This window comes from Daktulosphaira vitifoliae, unplaced genomic scaffold, assembly GCF_025091365.1.
Source record: "Daktulosphaira vitifoliae isolate Bord-2020 unplaced genomic scaffold, ASM2509136v1 Scaffold_4, whole genome shotgun sequence".
In the NCBI taxonomy this organism is placed as follows: domain Eukaryota; kingdom Metazoa; phylum Arthropoda; class Insecta; order Hemiptera; family Phylloxeridae; genus Daktulosphaira; species Daktulosphaira vitifoliae.
In genome coordinates this window covers 19,771,426-19,788,583 of record NW_026099575.1, presented here as the reverse complement: position 1 = coordinate 19,788,583, position 17,158 = coordinate 19,771,426, and the positions used below count along the sequence as shown (strand labels likewise).

Here is a 17,158-nt window from a genome sequence, read left to right as displayed (position 1 = left end):
AGATATATATAAAAGTGTCAGACCTTCCGGAACATTTTCAAAAGTTAAGTTGAAAAAGTTAATTTTTTGTGAAAAAGTTCTCATTTTAAATCCCCCCCTGTGGGCAGAAAAAAGGTCAAATTTACAAAAAAATCATACCAAATAATAGGTAAAGACATCAAGCATCTATATAAAAAAAATTTATATTGATATGTTCATTTTTGAAAAAGTTACGGCAGTTTTTAGTAAAAAAAATTGAAAAAATTTCGAAAATTAGCGATTTTTAAATTTGTAATTNAAAAAAAATTAGCGATTTTTAAATTTGTAATTTTTTTGGAGGTTTCCCCCATTTACGGGGAACGAGGGAAATTTTTTCAATTTTGAAGGGTAATGTCTTCGACTAGATACGATTTGTGATCTTTTGACGTATCGTTGAAAGAAATCCGTTCGGTGAGAGCTGAGAATAAGTGGTAACAGACACAAAAAAAAAAAAAAAAAACATCATAGTAAAACCAATACCTTCTCTGCGTCGCATGGAAGCTAAAAACGCTATTCTGGGAAAATTACTTAGCGTGCTCGGATTTTCAAAATTTTTTCTTACAACGAAAGTACTCGGTCACCAGACTCCGGGAAAATTATTGGCAAAGGTCGGAAAATTTTTGCCGCTCGCCCGAGAGCATTTTAAAATTTTGACCGTTTTCGAGAAAAACGCTCGCTGACGCCAGCGTTTTACGACTTAAGGATTGAAATTTTCATCAGACCCGCCCAATGACATTCCTGAGATATGATAAAAAAATCAATTCAATCCGTTTATTTTTGACCGTTTTACGAGGTTTTTTTTTTCATGCGCTCGAGACGCCAGGGCGCGCCGCCCGAAATTCTTGTGACACTTTACGACATGAAAACGATTTTTTTTACGATTCGCAATCATATCACGGCGTTCTGTACGTGCCGAGGAAGCGACAAAAATCGGAAAATCCCAGATCCGACAAAAACTCTGGCCGCTACGAGCGTTTGAAATTCATCAAATTTTAACGGAAAATGACGATTTTTCTGTTTGCTAATAATACACATGTACGCGTCCTATTATATCTTATTATATAATAGAACAAGGAAAAAAACGCTTTTCTGGGAAAATTACTTAGCGTGCTCGGATTTTCAAAATTTTTTTTTTCAACGAAAGTACTCGGTCACCAGACTCCGGGAAAATTATTGGCGAAGGTCGGAAAATTTTTGCCGCTCGCCCGCGAGCGTTTTAAAATTTCGACCGTTTTCGAGAAAAACGCTCGCTGACGCCAGCGTTTTACGACTTAAGGTTTGAAATTTTCATCAGACCCGCCCAATGACATTCCTGAGATATGATAAAAAAATCAATTCAATCCGTTCATTTTTCACCGTTTTACGAGCTTTTTTTTTTTCATGCGCCCGAGACGCCAGGGCGCGCCGCCCGAAATTCTTGCGACACTTTACGACATGAAAACGATTTTTTTTACGATTTGCAATCATACCACGGCGTTCTGTACGTGCCAAGGAAGCGCCAAAAATCGGAAAATCCCAGATCCGACAAAAACTTTGGCCGCTACGAGCGTTTGAAATTCATCAAATTTTAACGGAAAATGACGATTTTTCTGTTTGCTAATAATACACATGTACGCGTCCTATTATATCTTATTATATAATAGAACAAGGAAAAAAACGCTTTTCTGGGAAAATTACTTAGCGTGCTCGGATTTTCAAAATTTTTTTTTTCAACGAAAGTACTCGGTCACCAGACTCCGGGAAAATTATTGGCGAAGGTCGGAAAATTTTTGCCGCTCGCCCGCGAGCGTTTTAAAATTTCGACCGTTTTCGAGAAAAACGCTCGCTGACGCCAGCGTTTTACGACTTAAGGATTGAAATTTTCATCAGACCCGCCCAATGACATTCCTGAGATATGATAAAAAAATCAATTCAATCCGTTCATTTTTCATCGTTATACGAGCTTTTTTTTTTTTTTTTTATTATTAGATACATGAAATAATAAAAAAATTACCTAATAATATGACTCTAAAATATTTAGGTGTACTCCTAAGGTATCTTTAAATACCATGCTATTAGTAGACTTGTATACTTGCATAAAATTTAAACAATATTGACATGCGCAAATCAAAATAATATTCTACTAAAAACTATGCGCGTGGATTTTTTTGAAAATAAATTTTCTCATCTTCGCGAATAATTTTCCTAGAATAACTTCGTCGAGCTCTTTCATTAAAAAAAAATGCTTGAAGACCGTACGTCGTTAAGTAATTTTTCCAGCATTGTTTAATTTTTCAATATTGTATAATATAATAAGATATATATATATACTACTATGTATTTCAGTTATTCAATTTAACTACAACCAAACTAAAAAATTGTTTTTATTATAGATTAAATTTTAATTTATAAACATAAGATAATCAATCAATATTTTTTTTACATTTTTAGTAATGTATTTTATACAAAACGATACGATTCCCGTTAAAAATCTTGGAGATAACTTGCCAGCACAAGAACCAAAATTATCTACTTTGGGGCCATCAGTATTGAGTACGGATCAAAAAATGTATCCTGAAACATCATGTGAATATAGAAATACAAATCATAATTTAGGAAAACGTGTGTATGGTAGAGCCAGAGCTTCATTAAATTATAGCTCTTTTTATATATTTTGTGAAGATTTTCGCAAACAAGTCGATTTTTTATATTCAAATAAAACAGAAATATATCGAAAAAACTTGTAAGTACATAATTTATGTTTAATTTTGATTTGTAAGGTGATTTATTTCCTTTTAGTGCCATAACTAGCATATTTAAGGAATTAGACCCACGAGTTAAAAAATAAGATATCTTAAAGTATGAAATTACTTGTAATGATTCAATGCACAAATGATAATTGCACGCATACTTTTAAGCTTATTAAATCGTTATGGCATTATAAAGTATTTTCAAGTAACTCTTATACATATTCATATATACATAAATTTACTACTTTGTAATGTCACTAAGATAAAAGTATATAAATATGTAACTACAAAATGTTTGGAAAATCCAAATTTCAAAAATAAAATTAAAATTTTGGATATTCAAGTGTTACCTTTCATTTATGTTCACTAGAAAAAGTATATGATAACGGCATAAGTTATTGGCTTAAGTACCAGTTTTTTGTTCATTTAAAGACGAATCAAAAGTGGGAAATGCACATATTTTTTACTCTTAAAATAGACTAAGATATATTTAATATAAAAAATGATTAAACTGGGGAATTTTTAATGACTGATGGTATTATTTCAAATTTATTTACATAAATTTTAAGAAATTTAAAAAAATTTTAAGTGCTTGGCATTAACTGTTCTTTATTTTATAGATTTGCATATTTTAAATTTTGTATATTGTTCAATCAGTAAAGAAACGGGTTTCTATTATTCTCATTGTTTGTAACAATTGACCTGTTTCTTTACTTACTAAACACTCAGTATACCTACTTTACTACATTAATGATGTTCAAGTTTTAGTCATTTACAATGCGATATGATTAAACCAGTAGATAGCGCTTTAAAAATAGTATTTTAATTTTAAGAAAAATAAGTTTTTGGACATTCTAACGTAAATCTACAAATTGCTAATCATCATACATGATAATTATAATATGTGTAAATATTATAATTAATAAGATATCATAATGTATAAAAAATCACTCTATAATAGTTCTTCTTACTATAAATATTAATACACTTAAAATTAAGGAAAATAATTAACATAACTTACTAGTTTTAGTTATTAAATTACTGAAGAGTAACAAATAGAAATATAGAAGATTAGCGCTATTCGATAAAATCATTTAAGGTACAGTTAAAAATTTGAAGTTGAGATTAGATGTGTTGGTATTTAAGAAACTCGTGTTTAAAATATTTGTCAGATGACATTTCAATATTCTTGTGTAAAGTATAAACATTTAAGAAAATACCTTTTCTACACATTATTATAATTTTAAACAAGTGTCTAATACAAAAATTCGTGTCTCTATTGAGTTTATATTAAAAGTTATCACAAAGAATAGTCACATAAATACATCAATTCTATAATAATTAAAGCTAAGTTAATAATTGAAAAAATTTTTAAAAATAGAAAATTTATTTTAAAAAATTTGTGACAAAAAACTTTATATTATTATTATAGTTAAATATTTTTTTTTCTTTAAAAATTATTGATTTTATTCTGTTTTTCTTATCATATTATTACTTGTAAAAAATACTTTAATCTATGAATTTAATTACTTATTGCTTTCCCATAATAAAAACTCAAATACGATCTGAGATATATCATTAAAAGTTTGACTTAAAATTTGTTTGTGTAATTCTTTATAATCTATAATAATACAGAAAATTCATAAAAAAATTTAAGAATAATTTATATTATGTAACATACAAGTTATAACTTGAAAAACATGGTTTTGTGATCAACAAGTATTTACAATTAATTGCTAATTAAACTAATATAATGTTTGTTTAGTAATATTAGGCTACAAGTTATGACTAAGTAGAAAAACTACAACCGCTGTTTTAGAGTTAAGAATTGAAATTAGGGGTGTGTTTCGTTTATTTAGTTCTTTCTATTGTAATATTGATGTATTATTACATTCTTATTATTGTAAAACAGTTAAATGTATTTATCAAACCATTAAGGCCATTTCAACTGATAAGATCGAAAGATTATATGGAGCCGTTTTATTTTTATACTCATTCACAAATATCAAAAGAACGTTCGCTTTTTAATGTACTCACTAAAGGATATTATTTAGCACTTGCATAAGTACAGTTTTTTAAATATTGTTGACATAACAATATATAAATACAATAGCATATTTTTGCTAATTATTATTTAACGACAACGATTAACATTTTGAGTTTAAAAGGTATAATGATTTAAGATGATGTATTATTAATAAGTGAAATAAAGTCTATTACTTTAACTTTTTTGAAGATGGATATTCAAAAATATGGTCAATTAAAAAATTAAAAAATAAATAAATATTGTAAGATTGCAATATCATTGCTTCGCATCGAAGCTAATAACTCATTTATAATTGTATTATGTGAGTGGATTGTATTATTTACATATTGAATGAAGGAATGTAACCAAAAGAGCATTACAGGAATTAATTCTTCTTCTTCTTCCTCCTCCTCGCCTTAATTTCAACTACTTGGAGTCGGCCACCCTTATCCTAAACTACCATTTGACAAGATCTCCCACATCATTTACGCTCACATCAGCTGTCCTCATATCGCGTTTAATAGCATCCCTCCATCTCTTTTTTGGTCTTCCTCTACCTCTTCTTCTTTCAACATTCATTTTTATAACTGATCTTACAGCTTCCGATTCTTCTCTCCTCATAACATGACCAAACCATCTAAGATTATTTTCTCTCATCTTATCCAAGTTTGACGCTACACCTATACTCCCTCTTATATGCTCGTTTCTTATTCTATCTTTTCTAGTCACTCCACTCATCCAACTAAGCATTCTCATCTCTGCTACACTTATTCTCTGCTCTACTTTCTTATTAACCGCCTAACACTATGAACCATACATTATGGCTGGCCTCACTACAGTCTTACTATTCAGCCTCATTGGATTTCTCTTATCGCATAAGACACCATACGCTTCTCTCCACTTCAACCACCCGCATTTAATCCTGTGTCTTACATCCTCATAAATACCACCGCTCTTNATAGAACTTACTATTCAGCCTCATTGGATTTCTCTTATCGTATAAGACACCATACGCTTCTCTCCACTTCAACCACCCGCATTTAATCCTGTGTCTTACATCCTCATAAATACCACCGCTCTTTTGCACAATTGATTCTAAATACTTAAAACTTTCCACCTCTCCAATCACATCCTTGCCTATTATCACTGGTCTGTTCATTTCACATATCTCGTGTTCTCCTTTATCAAACTCGTATTCTTTATACTCTGTCTTAATTCTACTTATTCTTGAATCCTTTTATTCAAGAACTGATCACCACATCTCTAGCCTTTGACTATAGAGACTATCACTATAGAGAATAAGTAAGGGCTTAAAGCAGAACCTTAGTGCACTTCTACTCTTATCCAAAAACCTTCTGATAACGCTTTTTACCCTGGTACAAGTGTCATCATACATATCTATTATAATAATATACCTTTTCGGGACTCCTTTTCTCATTAATGTCCTCTCTCGGTAGTCTATCATACGCTTTCTCAAAATCTATAAATACCATACACAGCTTTTTCTTTTTTACCCTACACTTTTCTATTAGTTGCCTCACACAAAATACTGGCTTCATTGTTGACTTACCAGGCATAAATCCAAACTGGTTTTTAGATACTGATGTCTCATTTCTTATTCTCTTATCTATTATTTTTTCCCAAATTTTCAAGTTTGCATGATAAATTTTTTATTACTTGTAAAATTTCTTCGACTATATATTAACAATAAATTTGTTAATTTTACTAAAGTTTTTTTTTAGTTTTTTACAGGATAGAAAAATAATTTTAAATTTTCTTTGTCTATGCTAATTTATACAAAACGAATATATAAATAGATATATATGGTATTCAGTAAGTAAGAAAACGAGTTTCTATTGTTCTTATTGCTTATAACAATGTACCTCTTTCCTTACTTACTTAACATTCTGTATAATCTATTCTATTTATAATCTAAATAGAATAGATTAGATACTTAAATCTACTTCAGGTTAAATATTTGGTATCCGTATAAATTGTCTTTAAAATTTCTTTAAGAAATGTATTATATTATAAAAGTAGAAAAAACACAATATAAGGGAGATCTATTTGAATAAGTTCCAATAAAAATTAATATCTGACAATCAATGCATCGACGCAAGTGCATATAAAAAATACTTGAAAAATAATAATTCGTAAATTTTAGCAGAAATGTTGCAAATTTTTCCTTATTGACCAATTACTGATAGAAAACAAGTTTTCAGAATGTTTTTTTTATTTTGTTGTATTTTTCAAAACTTTAATTAAACGTATTTTTAAAAGATACATACTATTCGGAACATTTTCAAAATTTGAAATGAAAAAAACTGTTTAAATGATGATATAAAATATCAAATTTATTTTGGAATTAAAGATAATTAATTAAACTAGAACTATATTATAAAATAACGAAGATAGGTAAAATAATTTGAAGGGGATTGATTTACCTCATTTGAAAAATTATTTTTATATAACAATACTTATAATAATTTGAAATGGCTAAATTCTCCGAAATTTACGTTTATGTTCTCAATTGAAAAATCCTGGATACTCCACTTAAATATTTAAGTTTGTAGATCAATATAAACAAGTTTTAACTTATTTCATAATCTACTCAAACTTATGAATATATTTCCTAGTAAACATAATTTTACATGAAAAATCTGTCTAAAACATATAATATTAGAATGTTTGCAGTACAAATGCAATAATTCTGTACCTCAAAAAAAGGTATTTCGGGATAGACAACTTCAAAATTTCATCTTCTCGAAATTGTTACATGGCGTGTTATTTTTTATTATTTATATTATGTGTTTTGTACAGTGGATTATGTATTTTTGAATAGATAATAAAAGACTATTCTGAATTATATCAAAATTTAAACATCATTAATTTCAATTAGTGGCCCTCTTATACTCATTGTGTGATCTTAAACTTACCAAATTTCTAAAAAGTAATATTGAATCTTAAAATTTTTGAATTTTCATCTCAGTTAAACAAATAGTCAAAATCAAAAAGAAGTAATAAATTAGATAAGCTCTTTCTAAAAGCGAGGGAAGTTATTTCATAATAATCGTTTTTTTCTATGTTTAGAATATGCATGTATTTTTTTTTCCGGCTTATTTATGCCCATTGCTGCTTTCGCTATCTCTCTCCATGCTTCTCTGTGCTCTGTCAGCTCTTCTCATTTCAGAACTTCCAACATCCTGAGGTCTCACTTGCCTCGGTCCTCCCACAGTTGCCTACTCTTTCTTTCGGTCGAATTTATTCGGTTTCCATTTCATGATGGTCAATATAAGTTGTTCTTTTGCTCTCCAGATATGTCCAGCCTTTGTTATTCTCTAGCTCTTGAGTGTGACAGCTAGATTGGTATCGTTAAATAAAGTATGTAGTTCTCTGTTTGATCTTATTTCATAGCCCCTTCATCATTTCTCTTTTGTCCAAATATTCTTCGCAGAATTTTTCTTTGGAAGATCATTAATTTGTTTTCGTGAGATTTGGTAAACGCCCATGCTCCACAGACATACAGTACAATTTACTAATAAAGGTCTTATATAATCTTATTTTTGTCTTCTTGATCATTTTTTAGATTTAAATAATGGAACTAATGAATAATAGCATTTTTTGTCAGCTATAATTCTTCTGTGTATTCTTCGTGACTATCTGACTCCAATCTTTCCCGCTTCCTCACTTAAAATGTTGGTTGTTCTCTTTAGGCTATCCTCTGTCTTTGCTATTACAACTATGTCATCTGCGTATGCGGCCAATGCTATCTATTTACCTTATCCTATATTCAAACTTCGTGGACTCGCTTTGCAGTATTCTTCTAACTACCTATTTAACGTAATGTTAAATAAGACTGGAGACAGAACATCACCCTGTTATCCCTGTATTCAATGTAAACTCCTCTAATATTTCTGAATTGAATTTCACTTTGCAAATTGTGTTTAGCATACATGCTTTCACTATCCTAACAAGTTTAACTAGTATTCTTAGTTGGATCATTACAATCCATAGCGTACTTCTTATCATCAAGCCGTAAGTTTGTTTAAAGTCTACAAATAGCTGGTACACATCTTTATCAAGTATAAGTATATATATATATCTAGTAGTAAAAAACTAATATCAGTCAAATTATATTTTCAATTACTAATTAATTTTAATTAATAAAATTATTATTTTCTAGGCTTAACTATATGTGGAAACATTTAAATCCTAAAGATAAACACAAGTATTACGAAACTGCTACAAAAGCTCGCTCAATGTATGTATTACCAGAAAACCCTTTTCCACAAGGTAAAGTAATTTTTTTTAATATTGTGACATCAAGTAAAATTAATTATAGACCCAAATTTATACTTATTAAAATTGTTAATGAGGTCACTACAGTGCCATCGCTTTTGATGATGAATATTTTTTTATTCGACTATGGAAATATAACTATAATAATGTCTATTAATATATATATATATATTAAATTATAGTACATACAAAAGGTACATAATAATAAAAGCATATCATTATATTATAATAATTGTGAAACATACTATTCAGTTATAATATGCTTAGAGGTTTTATAAAAATTTTATAGGTTAGTTACTGAAATAATATTTATATTATTATTATATTTTAACATTGAAACATGACAGTTCTTTTAATTTAATATTATGTAATAAATTATTATCATATTTATAAATATTATTACTACGATAATATTAGTATTTCAGTAGCAAACCTATAAAATTTTTATGAAACATAGCGTATCTGAACTGAATAATATGTTACACATCAGTATATTAAACATTTTTTGTTTAATTCCAACATACGAAAGGGAAACTGAGAATTAATGGAATTTTAAATTAGTAAAAAGTTTTTTTTATATACTTAACTTGCAAAGTAAAAACTCAACACTGCTAGACTACTTGACAAGATAGTTTTAACTCTTCATACTTCGTTGACTTTCTGAGTTGTAGTCACATCACAAAAAAATTATAATCATGAGTAATTACATCTGTTATAAGTACACTATAAATATAAAAAAATAAATAATTTAATTATTATTAAATAATAATTGTGTTATTACGATGTCACTAGCATATCTATAAAAATTTTATAATTATATGTTCTGTAGCCTAAACTCAAAATATTCCTCTGATTTCTATTATAGAATAATAAAAGTTTCATTTATTATTCATGAACTTCTGCGGAGGTTTACAATCTATTTGATAACTAAAAATGTTTAAAAATTTAATATTATTAACCATAACTTGTTACTTATATATTTAAATTTCAAAAACGTAGTTTAACTTATAAAAACCTATATTTCCGTAATTATATTCATGTTTTGCATAAGATAATATAATAGATTATTTTAGATAAAAAATTATAATCATCTTTTAACACTAAAGTCACTTGTGTTGTGTTGGATGTGTCAGACTATTAAATTCTCAAATTAATTCGATATACCATATAATTTAAAATATAATTTTTGTAACTATTTAGAAAGATTGGGTTGGGTTGTACTTATTCGATACAAAATTAGAAATAAAAATTTCTGTATTGATACTCCTCAACTCGTTATTTGTTTTTGTAATATTTTTTTTTTTTTGATATGACATATACTATCAAAAATTCAAATTTTATTTTATTATTCAAGTTATATTTTAAATTTGAATTGCATAAAATATATGAATTTAGTTGTAAAATTTTGAAACTAACCAAAACTGTAGTTTTTATTTTATGCATTTTATTATAATCACTTGCATACTGTGTGATTTATTAAAAATACTACTCCATGGTTTTTTGTTAAATAATTATTTTTTTCATAAAAGTGTACAAATTTAAATTGAATTAATTTTTATGAACTACAGTAAATATCAAATTTATTGAAAGAAAAAATATTTATAAGGCTAGTTTTTAAGGGTAATATTCGAAAAATAAATAGGAAACTATTGTTGTTTTTTTTACTAATAAATGGAAAATGGTTCAAATAAAATTTTGACTGATCAATAACCAGTTTTGTATCATTATTTTTTGAGATATTAGATTTTTAAGGTTTAGAAAATGTGAAGAGGAGGTAAAGTTTAACAACACTATTTTTACCTTGATGCACAGATAAGAATTCTTCTAAGTTGCACATCCTTCTCATTAATAGCTAAATATTATATTAAATCAAACGCAGAAAATTACTTTTTTTTACACACTAATTCAATTATTTCATACAGATTTAATCATTTAGGCAAACACGATGACAATGTTATAAGCCTTCAAATTTTTTTTATTTATAATAATGTAAGCTCCACTGGTTAATTAACTTAAATTGTTCTAGCCACTCAAAACATTTTACCAATGTGGATTCATTCAATATAAGCTTGTGTAATTATTTGTTATACAATATGAAAAAAATTAATTTTTTCAAATCAATCAAGTATCAAAATAATGAAAAATGAGATTAAACGTTTAATAATTGTTGTAGCCTTCCAGCACTAGGCCAGACGGCCGTCCACTTTTCAGTCATAGGTATAACAATTATCGGCTCTCTGTGCTGCGCTGTTGCACAGAAAGCCAGTCCGTTACTGATAACAGAATTTTTCTTTTATCTCACCTTTATCCCAACTATTGGAATCTGATAAGAGACTTTGAAAATTAAAAAAATATAGAAGAAATGAATGATTTAAAGCCTAACTTAAAATTCAAACACTATTCAGTATCATCATATCTTACATGGACTAATACCTATAGTTTAGTTACCAACGAAATTTAGTAAAAGTGGGTAGTAAAAAAAAAGCATATATACATATTTTTTTTTATTTGAACGATAAATAGTTCAGTGCTAGTCTAAAATATTGGAAGAAGACTGAATAACGTAGTTCATCTCTCCTCTTATATTCACTTCAACCATGAAACCCTTTGTGAGAGATTCCACTGTCACAGTTGTCCACTCACACTCTTCTCTATGTATGTACTCGTACATACTATCAAAAATCCATACGGAATACTAGCGTGCGCCTATTTTTATATGTGTATGTGTATAGTACCCACCCACCTATTGCAAAGTTGGGTATACGTAAAGACGTGTCGACGGCGCCGCGGCGTCGTGCGGTCGAAAACCGATAGATTGGCCATAGCGATGGTGGCGGCAGTGTCGTCAGCAACGTTAGCGTAAGCGGCGTAGGTATTGATTCTGACAGCGGCGCGCGCGGACACCATCGGTAGGTCCGTTTTTCGCGCCTGTGTCGGCTGCCGGCGTCGGTGGCTGTGGTGGTCGCCGACCGAGTGCGTTTCGCTTCAACTTCTTGCCCGACTCACTTACCCTCCCACCCATTTCGTACGTCGTATCCGTTGTAACATTAACACGCGCCGCCGCAAAAAGACTTTGGCAAAAAGAAGTTATCACAGAAAGTAAGGGTGAGAGTGAACAATTTCCCTCCCCNTAAAAAGAAGTTATCACAGAAAGTAAGGGTGAGAGTGAACAATTTCCCTCCCCTTTATATTATCCCTACTCCTTATCCCGGTGTTCGATCAGCGTGCGCACACCCAACAATAACGCCGGCGACCAGCACGTGCGCGCGAAGCTTAATATACCTTTGGCTGTCGAAGACATAACTGCTTAACGCAATCAAAAGTATAGTATTGGATTTCAAAGACGACTTCATCATTTACAACTCGTTTAAATTGTCATTGTTTCTATTTTGTGACCTTATTGTTAATTATGACTTAGATTCTACATTTAGGTAGGTATTTTATGATAAATAGATATTTGTTATAAATAAATATTTATTTAAATAATTACATAAATAACATTTAATAGAACTTAGGTTTCATTAGTAAATTTATGGATAAATCTTTCAATTGGATAATAATAATTAATTTTTTTTATAAATATAAAACATTAAAATAAATGATAAAAATATATAATTGACACAAATGAAATACCCAAAATACTTTTAAAAACATTTACTTTCGAAATGTTAAACTAAAAACAGAATTTATAAATGTAATTTTAACAAATTTTATTTATTAACTATTATTTTTTATCTGCGTTTCTTAATTCATTTTAAAAGACCGTTATGATTATATTAAATCTGATTTGAAATTAATTTAAAGTTAATAAAAATGATAAAACTACAGCAGAATGAATAGTAAATAGAATTTTATAAATTATAATTTTATTTTTATTTTAATTAAATATGGATAAAAACTGTCTATGAACAATACGTATCATCTTATGTTAAATGAGTCCTAAGAATACTTGAAAAAAAGTAAACTATTGTTATTGCAACTACTATTTTTATACGTATTTGAAATTTTATATATTAAGCATTATTTTTAAATTTATTCCCGTGTTGGGTTTAATTAGTTAAAACCAAATAATATTGGTTTCTTTCCATTTTTTTTAATAATTGAGAATTTAATTTATAGAGAATGATCAAACTATCCATTCAATACAATCGGCTGAGTGCACTCAAACAGACGCAACAAAACAACAGAATAAACCCAGTGGTTCAGCAGTAATTGGGAAATTGGTCACTATAAAATTTTCAAAATCATGCAACAAACCAATTATTACACCTTTGGTAAGTGGATCAAATATTGTAACAATAATAAATGATAGAATGCCTTTAATACATTTTTATTAAATAAGGCTGAGGAATAGATATACAGGGTGTTCAGTAAGTCAGGAAACGGGTTTCTATTGTACTCATTGTTTGTAACAATGAGAACAATAGAACCCCGTTTCCTGACTTACTGAACACCCTGTAGATTATTTATAAGGGATAGGACTTGAATTTATGAACCCCGTCCCTTTCTTTTTAACAAAATTTTACAATAAAATATTCATAATGGTGAAATTGAATACCTAGAACTCCTCTTACCTACGCCCCTTAACAATGTATGAATTAAAAAATATTAATTCTGCTCCATTTCTTGGATTAATAATTTAATATATCTATAGAAAAACTCAAAAAAAAAAAAAACAAATATTCATAAAATAATGTTTAGATTGTTATTATTTAGATAAACCCTAATGCTCAAGATTATAAGAATATTGATTTATCGATATAATTATATCATGATGTGTAGGGTATTCTTATTATTGTTTATAAAATAAATAAGCTGTAGCAGAGGAATGTTGGAAGGTTAGTGAATTTTTCTCAAAGGGGTGTGTGTATTTGAATCAACAGGTGATTTTGCCGGTAATGTTACTATGATGGTAGGGATAAAGCTTGCGCAGTATTCATCGGTCGGTATTTCTCCCTGTTTGCACTAACCGCATACCACTATGCTATATGCAGTATAACTTTAAAGTAAGGATTAAATTATGTGATACCATGTCCTTTACAGCTGTTACTGAACAACAGGTAATCTCGTAATTTAACACGAACTTGAGATATAATTTAAAATATTAAATCAACTCTATTTACTATGATTCGATAGTTAATAATAATAATAAAACTAGATTTATAAATCAATAACAATTCAATCAATTTATAAATTTAAAATCATTGCCGGAATTTGAACGATATGGGGGCTAAGACATAAATATAAATTACAATAAACACTTTTTTAAACAAATATTTTATTTTACTTTATATCTAAGTGAACATCAAAATAAAAAATTAGTGTTCACTAATAATCGATCATTTCAAAATTACATTTAATTGAATAGTAAGAATTAGGATTAAAATCTTTTTTTTCAAGATAAATATTTTCGTCATTTGAAAACTTAAAATGTTAATTAAAATTTTATTTTTTATTTTTTAAATATTAATTATTAATTATATAAAATTGTAACATTTTATTCTAATTATGTGTAGCGAGGTATTTAATGAGATAATCTAACAATAATTTCAGTGATTATTATTACTCTATAATAAATAATATCTCTTCAATTGATATTTTGCTTACAATCCTCAAATTATTTAAATATAACCCCTTTTCATGTGTTTTTGTAATAATTACTGATTATTTAAATCAAATTTCTATTATTACCACTTTTACGGGAAGTTTGATTTCTTTTAATTGATCAAAATATTGGTTTTCTAGTATTTAATTTGATAATGGTTCTTAAAAATAATTTTAGATATAATTTTACCATATATGTGATAAATACTTTTATTAATGATAATTTTCATTATTACTATAAAGTGCAATTATTTAATTTTCTATTATTTGAATTTAAATTACGAATATTAAAAATCAAAAATTCGTTCCCGCTTTACCAAAAATACAGTAATTTAAATACATACTTAGACGAAATTAATTATTTTACTTCAAAGAATATACAAATGAATGAATGAATGATTTTTATTTTTAAGGAATTCTTAACCCATGCTATACTAAACTTTTAAGAGTAGTTATTTGAAAAATAAAAGTATACTTTCTTATGTAATATACAAAACTAAAAAAAATTATAAATGTGAAATCTTTTCTCAACGTGTACCTATTTTGCCTATATAAAGCGCCGTGTTATTGATTAAAATAAATGAGTACCGTACAAAATTACATGAACCTTTATTTTTATTAAAATAAGAAAGGTTACATAACACGGTACTACCTCATCTTATCAAAGATATATTCATGTTTTGAAATGGAGGGTGAAGTATGACTGCAGAGGGTAAGCATTTCTATTGACAAAACATATATAACACTGCTAATATTGAAGACTATTCTAGGTGTGAAATAACTGAGGCGACCCCAAGAATCCTTAAAGGTGCATGTTATATAGTTCTGTGCATGTCTATAACACACACTTATTTATATATGTATACGTAACATGTATGTATGTATGTATTGTAAAATTTAGATACTATAAGAGTAGGGAATAGAGAAACAAGGGGGAAGTCAACAACGGCAATGGTTGCGTCGAAAGAGAGTAGGTTTACTGACCCACGGCACCGTATTGATCACCGCCCCCTCAGCGTACAACCGCCAACCCTAAGGGGTGGTAACGACGTTGGTGATCTCCCTTATCATCGACATGAGTGGTCGCACGTCAACATGTATTGATCCTCCGCTTCTTAAACATCTCTACCATTTTCCTCTCATATTTCTTTATATGATATGTATATATTCAAAATGTGCATAATACTAATATATGCATTATAACTGTTAAATAACGTATGTTAAATATATAAGTCAATTTTGATGAAATTATACTTTACATACATCTAAAATATATTATATCTTATTCTTAATATCAAATATTTAATTATCTTGCATTATTCATTGTAGTATTAGAGTTTAAAAATATATATTTTTATAAATTATTTGAAATAATTCATAATAAATCTTATTTAGATATTTAAGACATGTAGGTGTTATAAAAACTTGAATAATTTTCATGTTAATAGTTGTTTAGTACCTATTTAGTAGTTAAAAACAACATTATTAATATTTTAGAAGTATAATAATTAAAAATCAAATAAAAAAAGCGATTTTATAAAAAATTTTTACGATTTCAAAAAAATCAAATAGTAAGTAGTTATAACTTTTTTAATATAATTACAGTATATTCTAATCATAAATTGATACAATGAAAAACTACATAATGTGGTAAACTTCTACGAAAAAAATAATGTTTAAAATTTCACAAATATTATCTTTTGTAATATATTTCTTATTTCCAAAAATTTATAAACGCAAGTCGTGACTGATCGTTAAAGTTTCCCTATAGCTACGCAAAGTCAATAATCCTCTTGTTCAAATAAAATAATTATTTAAAGCATTTATACGTCTTTAAACATATGTTTTTTTAATATCTAATATTAATATACTTCAATATTCAATTAATTATTTATTTTTAAATTTATTGTTATATCATACTGAAGATAAATATTTTAAATTAAAAACTTGTCAATAACTTAAGAAAACTAATTATAACTGTATTTGTTTACGTACTAAAAATAACTGCACATGTTTTCTACTGATGCATTATTTTTTTAGATATAATTATTTATGTATATTTGTAAAGACAAATTTGGGGCGTATGTATCCTTAGGCGTTAATATTTTTGGTGCATTTCTAACATATGAGTATCAAATAAAATTATAATTATTACTATGGAAAATGCATAAAAATTTATAAAAAATTATGACACTTATGTTTATTAGTCAATGTATTTTTATGTATGTCTTCTTCTACAGTATTCAATCTAATGATTGGTTTGCAACAACTTCCATGTTTCTCTATGACTAGCCTTCCTCTTCAACTCTTGATATGAATTACATCCTTGATCTTCTATTATCTGCCGTATGTATGAAATCTTCGTCTTCCTCTATTATTTTTTTCGTCGATTATTCCTTCTAAGATTAATAATAGTAACCCATCGTATATTAAAGTATGACCTATTAATTAATTATATCTATATAATCTTCCATATTAATTT

General features: G+C 27.8%; 1 protein-coding gene across 1 annotated transcript in view; it reads left to right on the top strand.

Moving 5' to 3' along the window:
* LOC126903531 (transcription factor mef2A-like) overlaps positions 1-17,158 on the top strand; it is a 50,989-nt gene that overhangs the window by 9,079 nt on the left and 24,752 nt on the right. The window contains exons 2-4 of the mRNA XM_050681716.1: positions 2,449-2,740; positions 8,957-9,066; positions 13,192-13,346. Of these exons, the coding sequence (XP_050537673.1) occupies positions 2,451-2,740; positions 8,957-9,066; positions 13,192-13,346 (555 nt within the window). The 5' untranslated portion in view covers positions 2,449-2,450. The remainder of the gene's footprint in view (positions 1-2,448; positions 2,741-8,956; positions 9,067-13,191; positions 13,347-17,158) is intronic.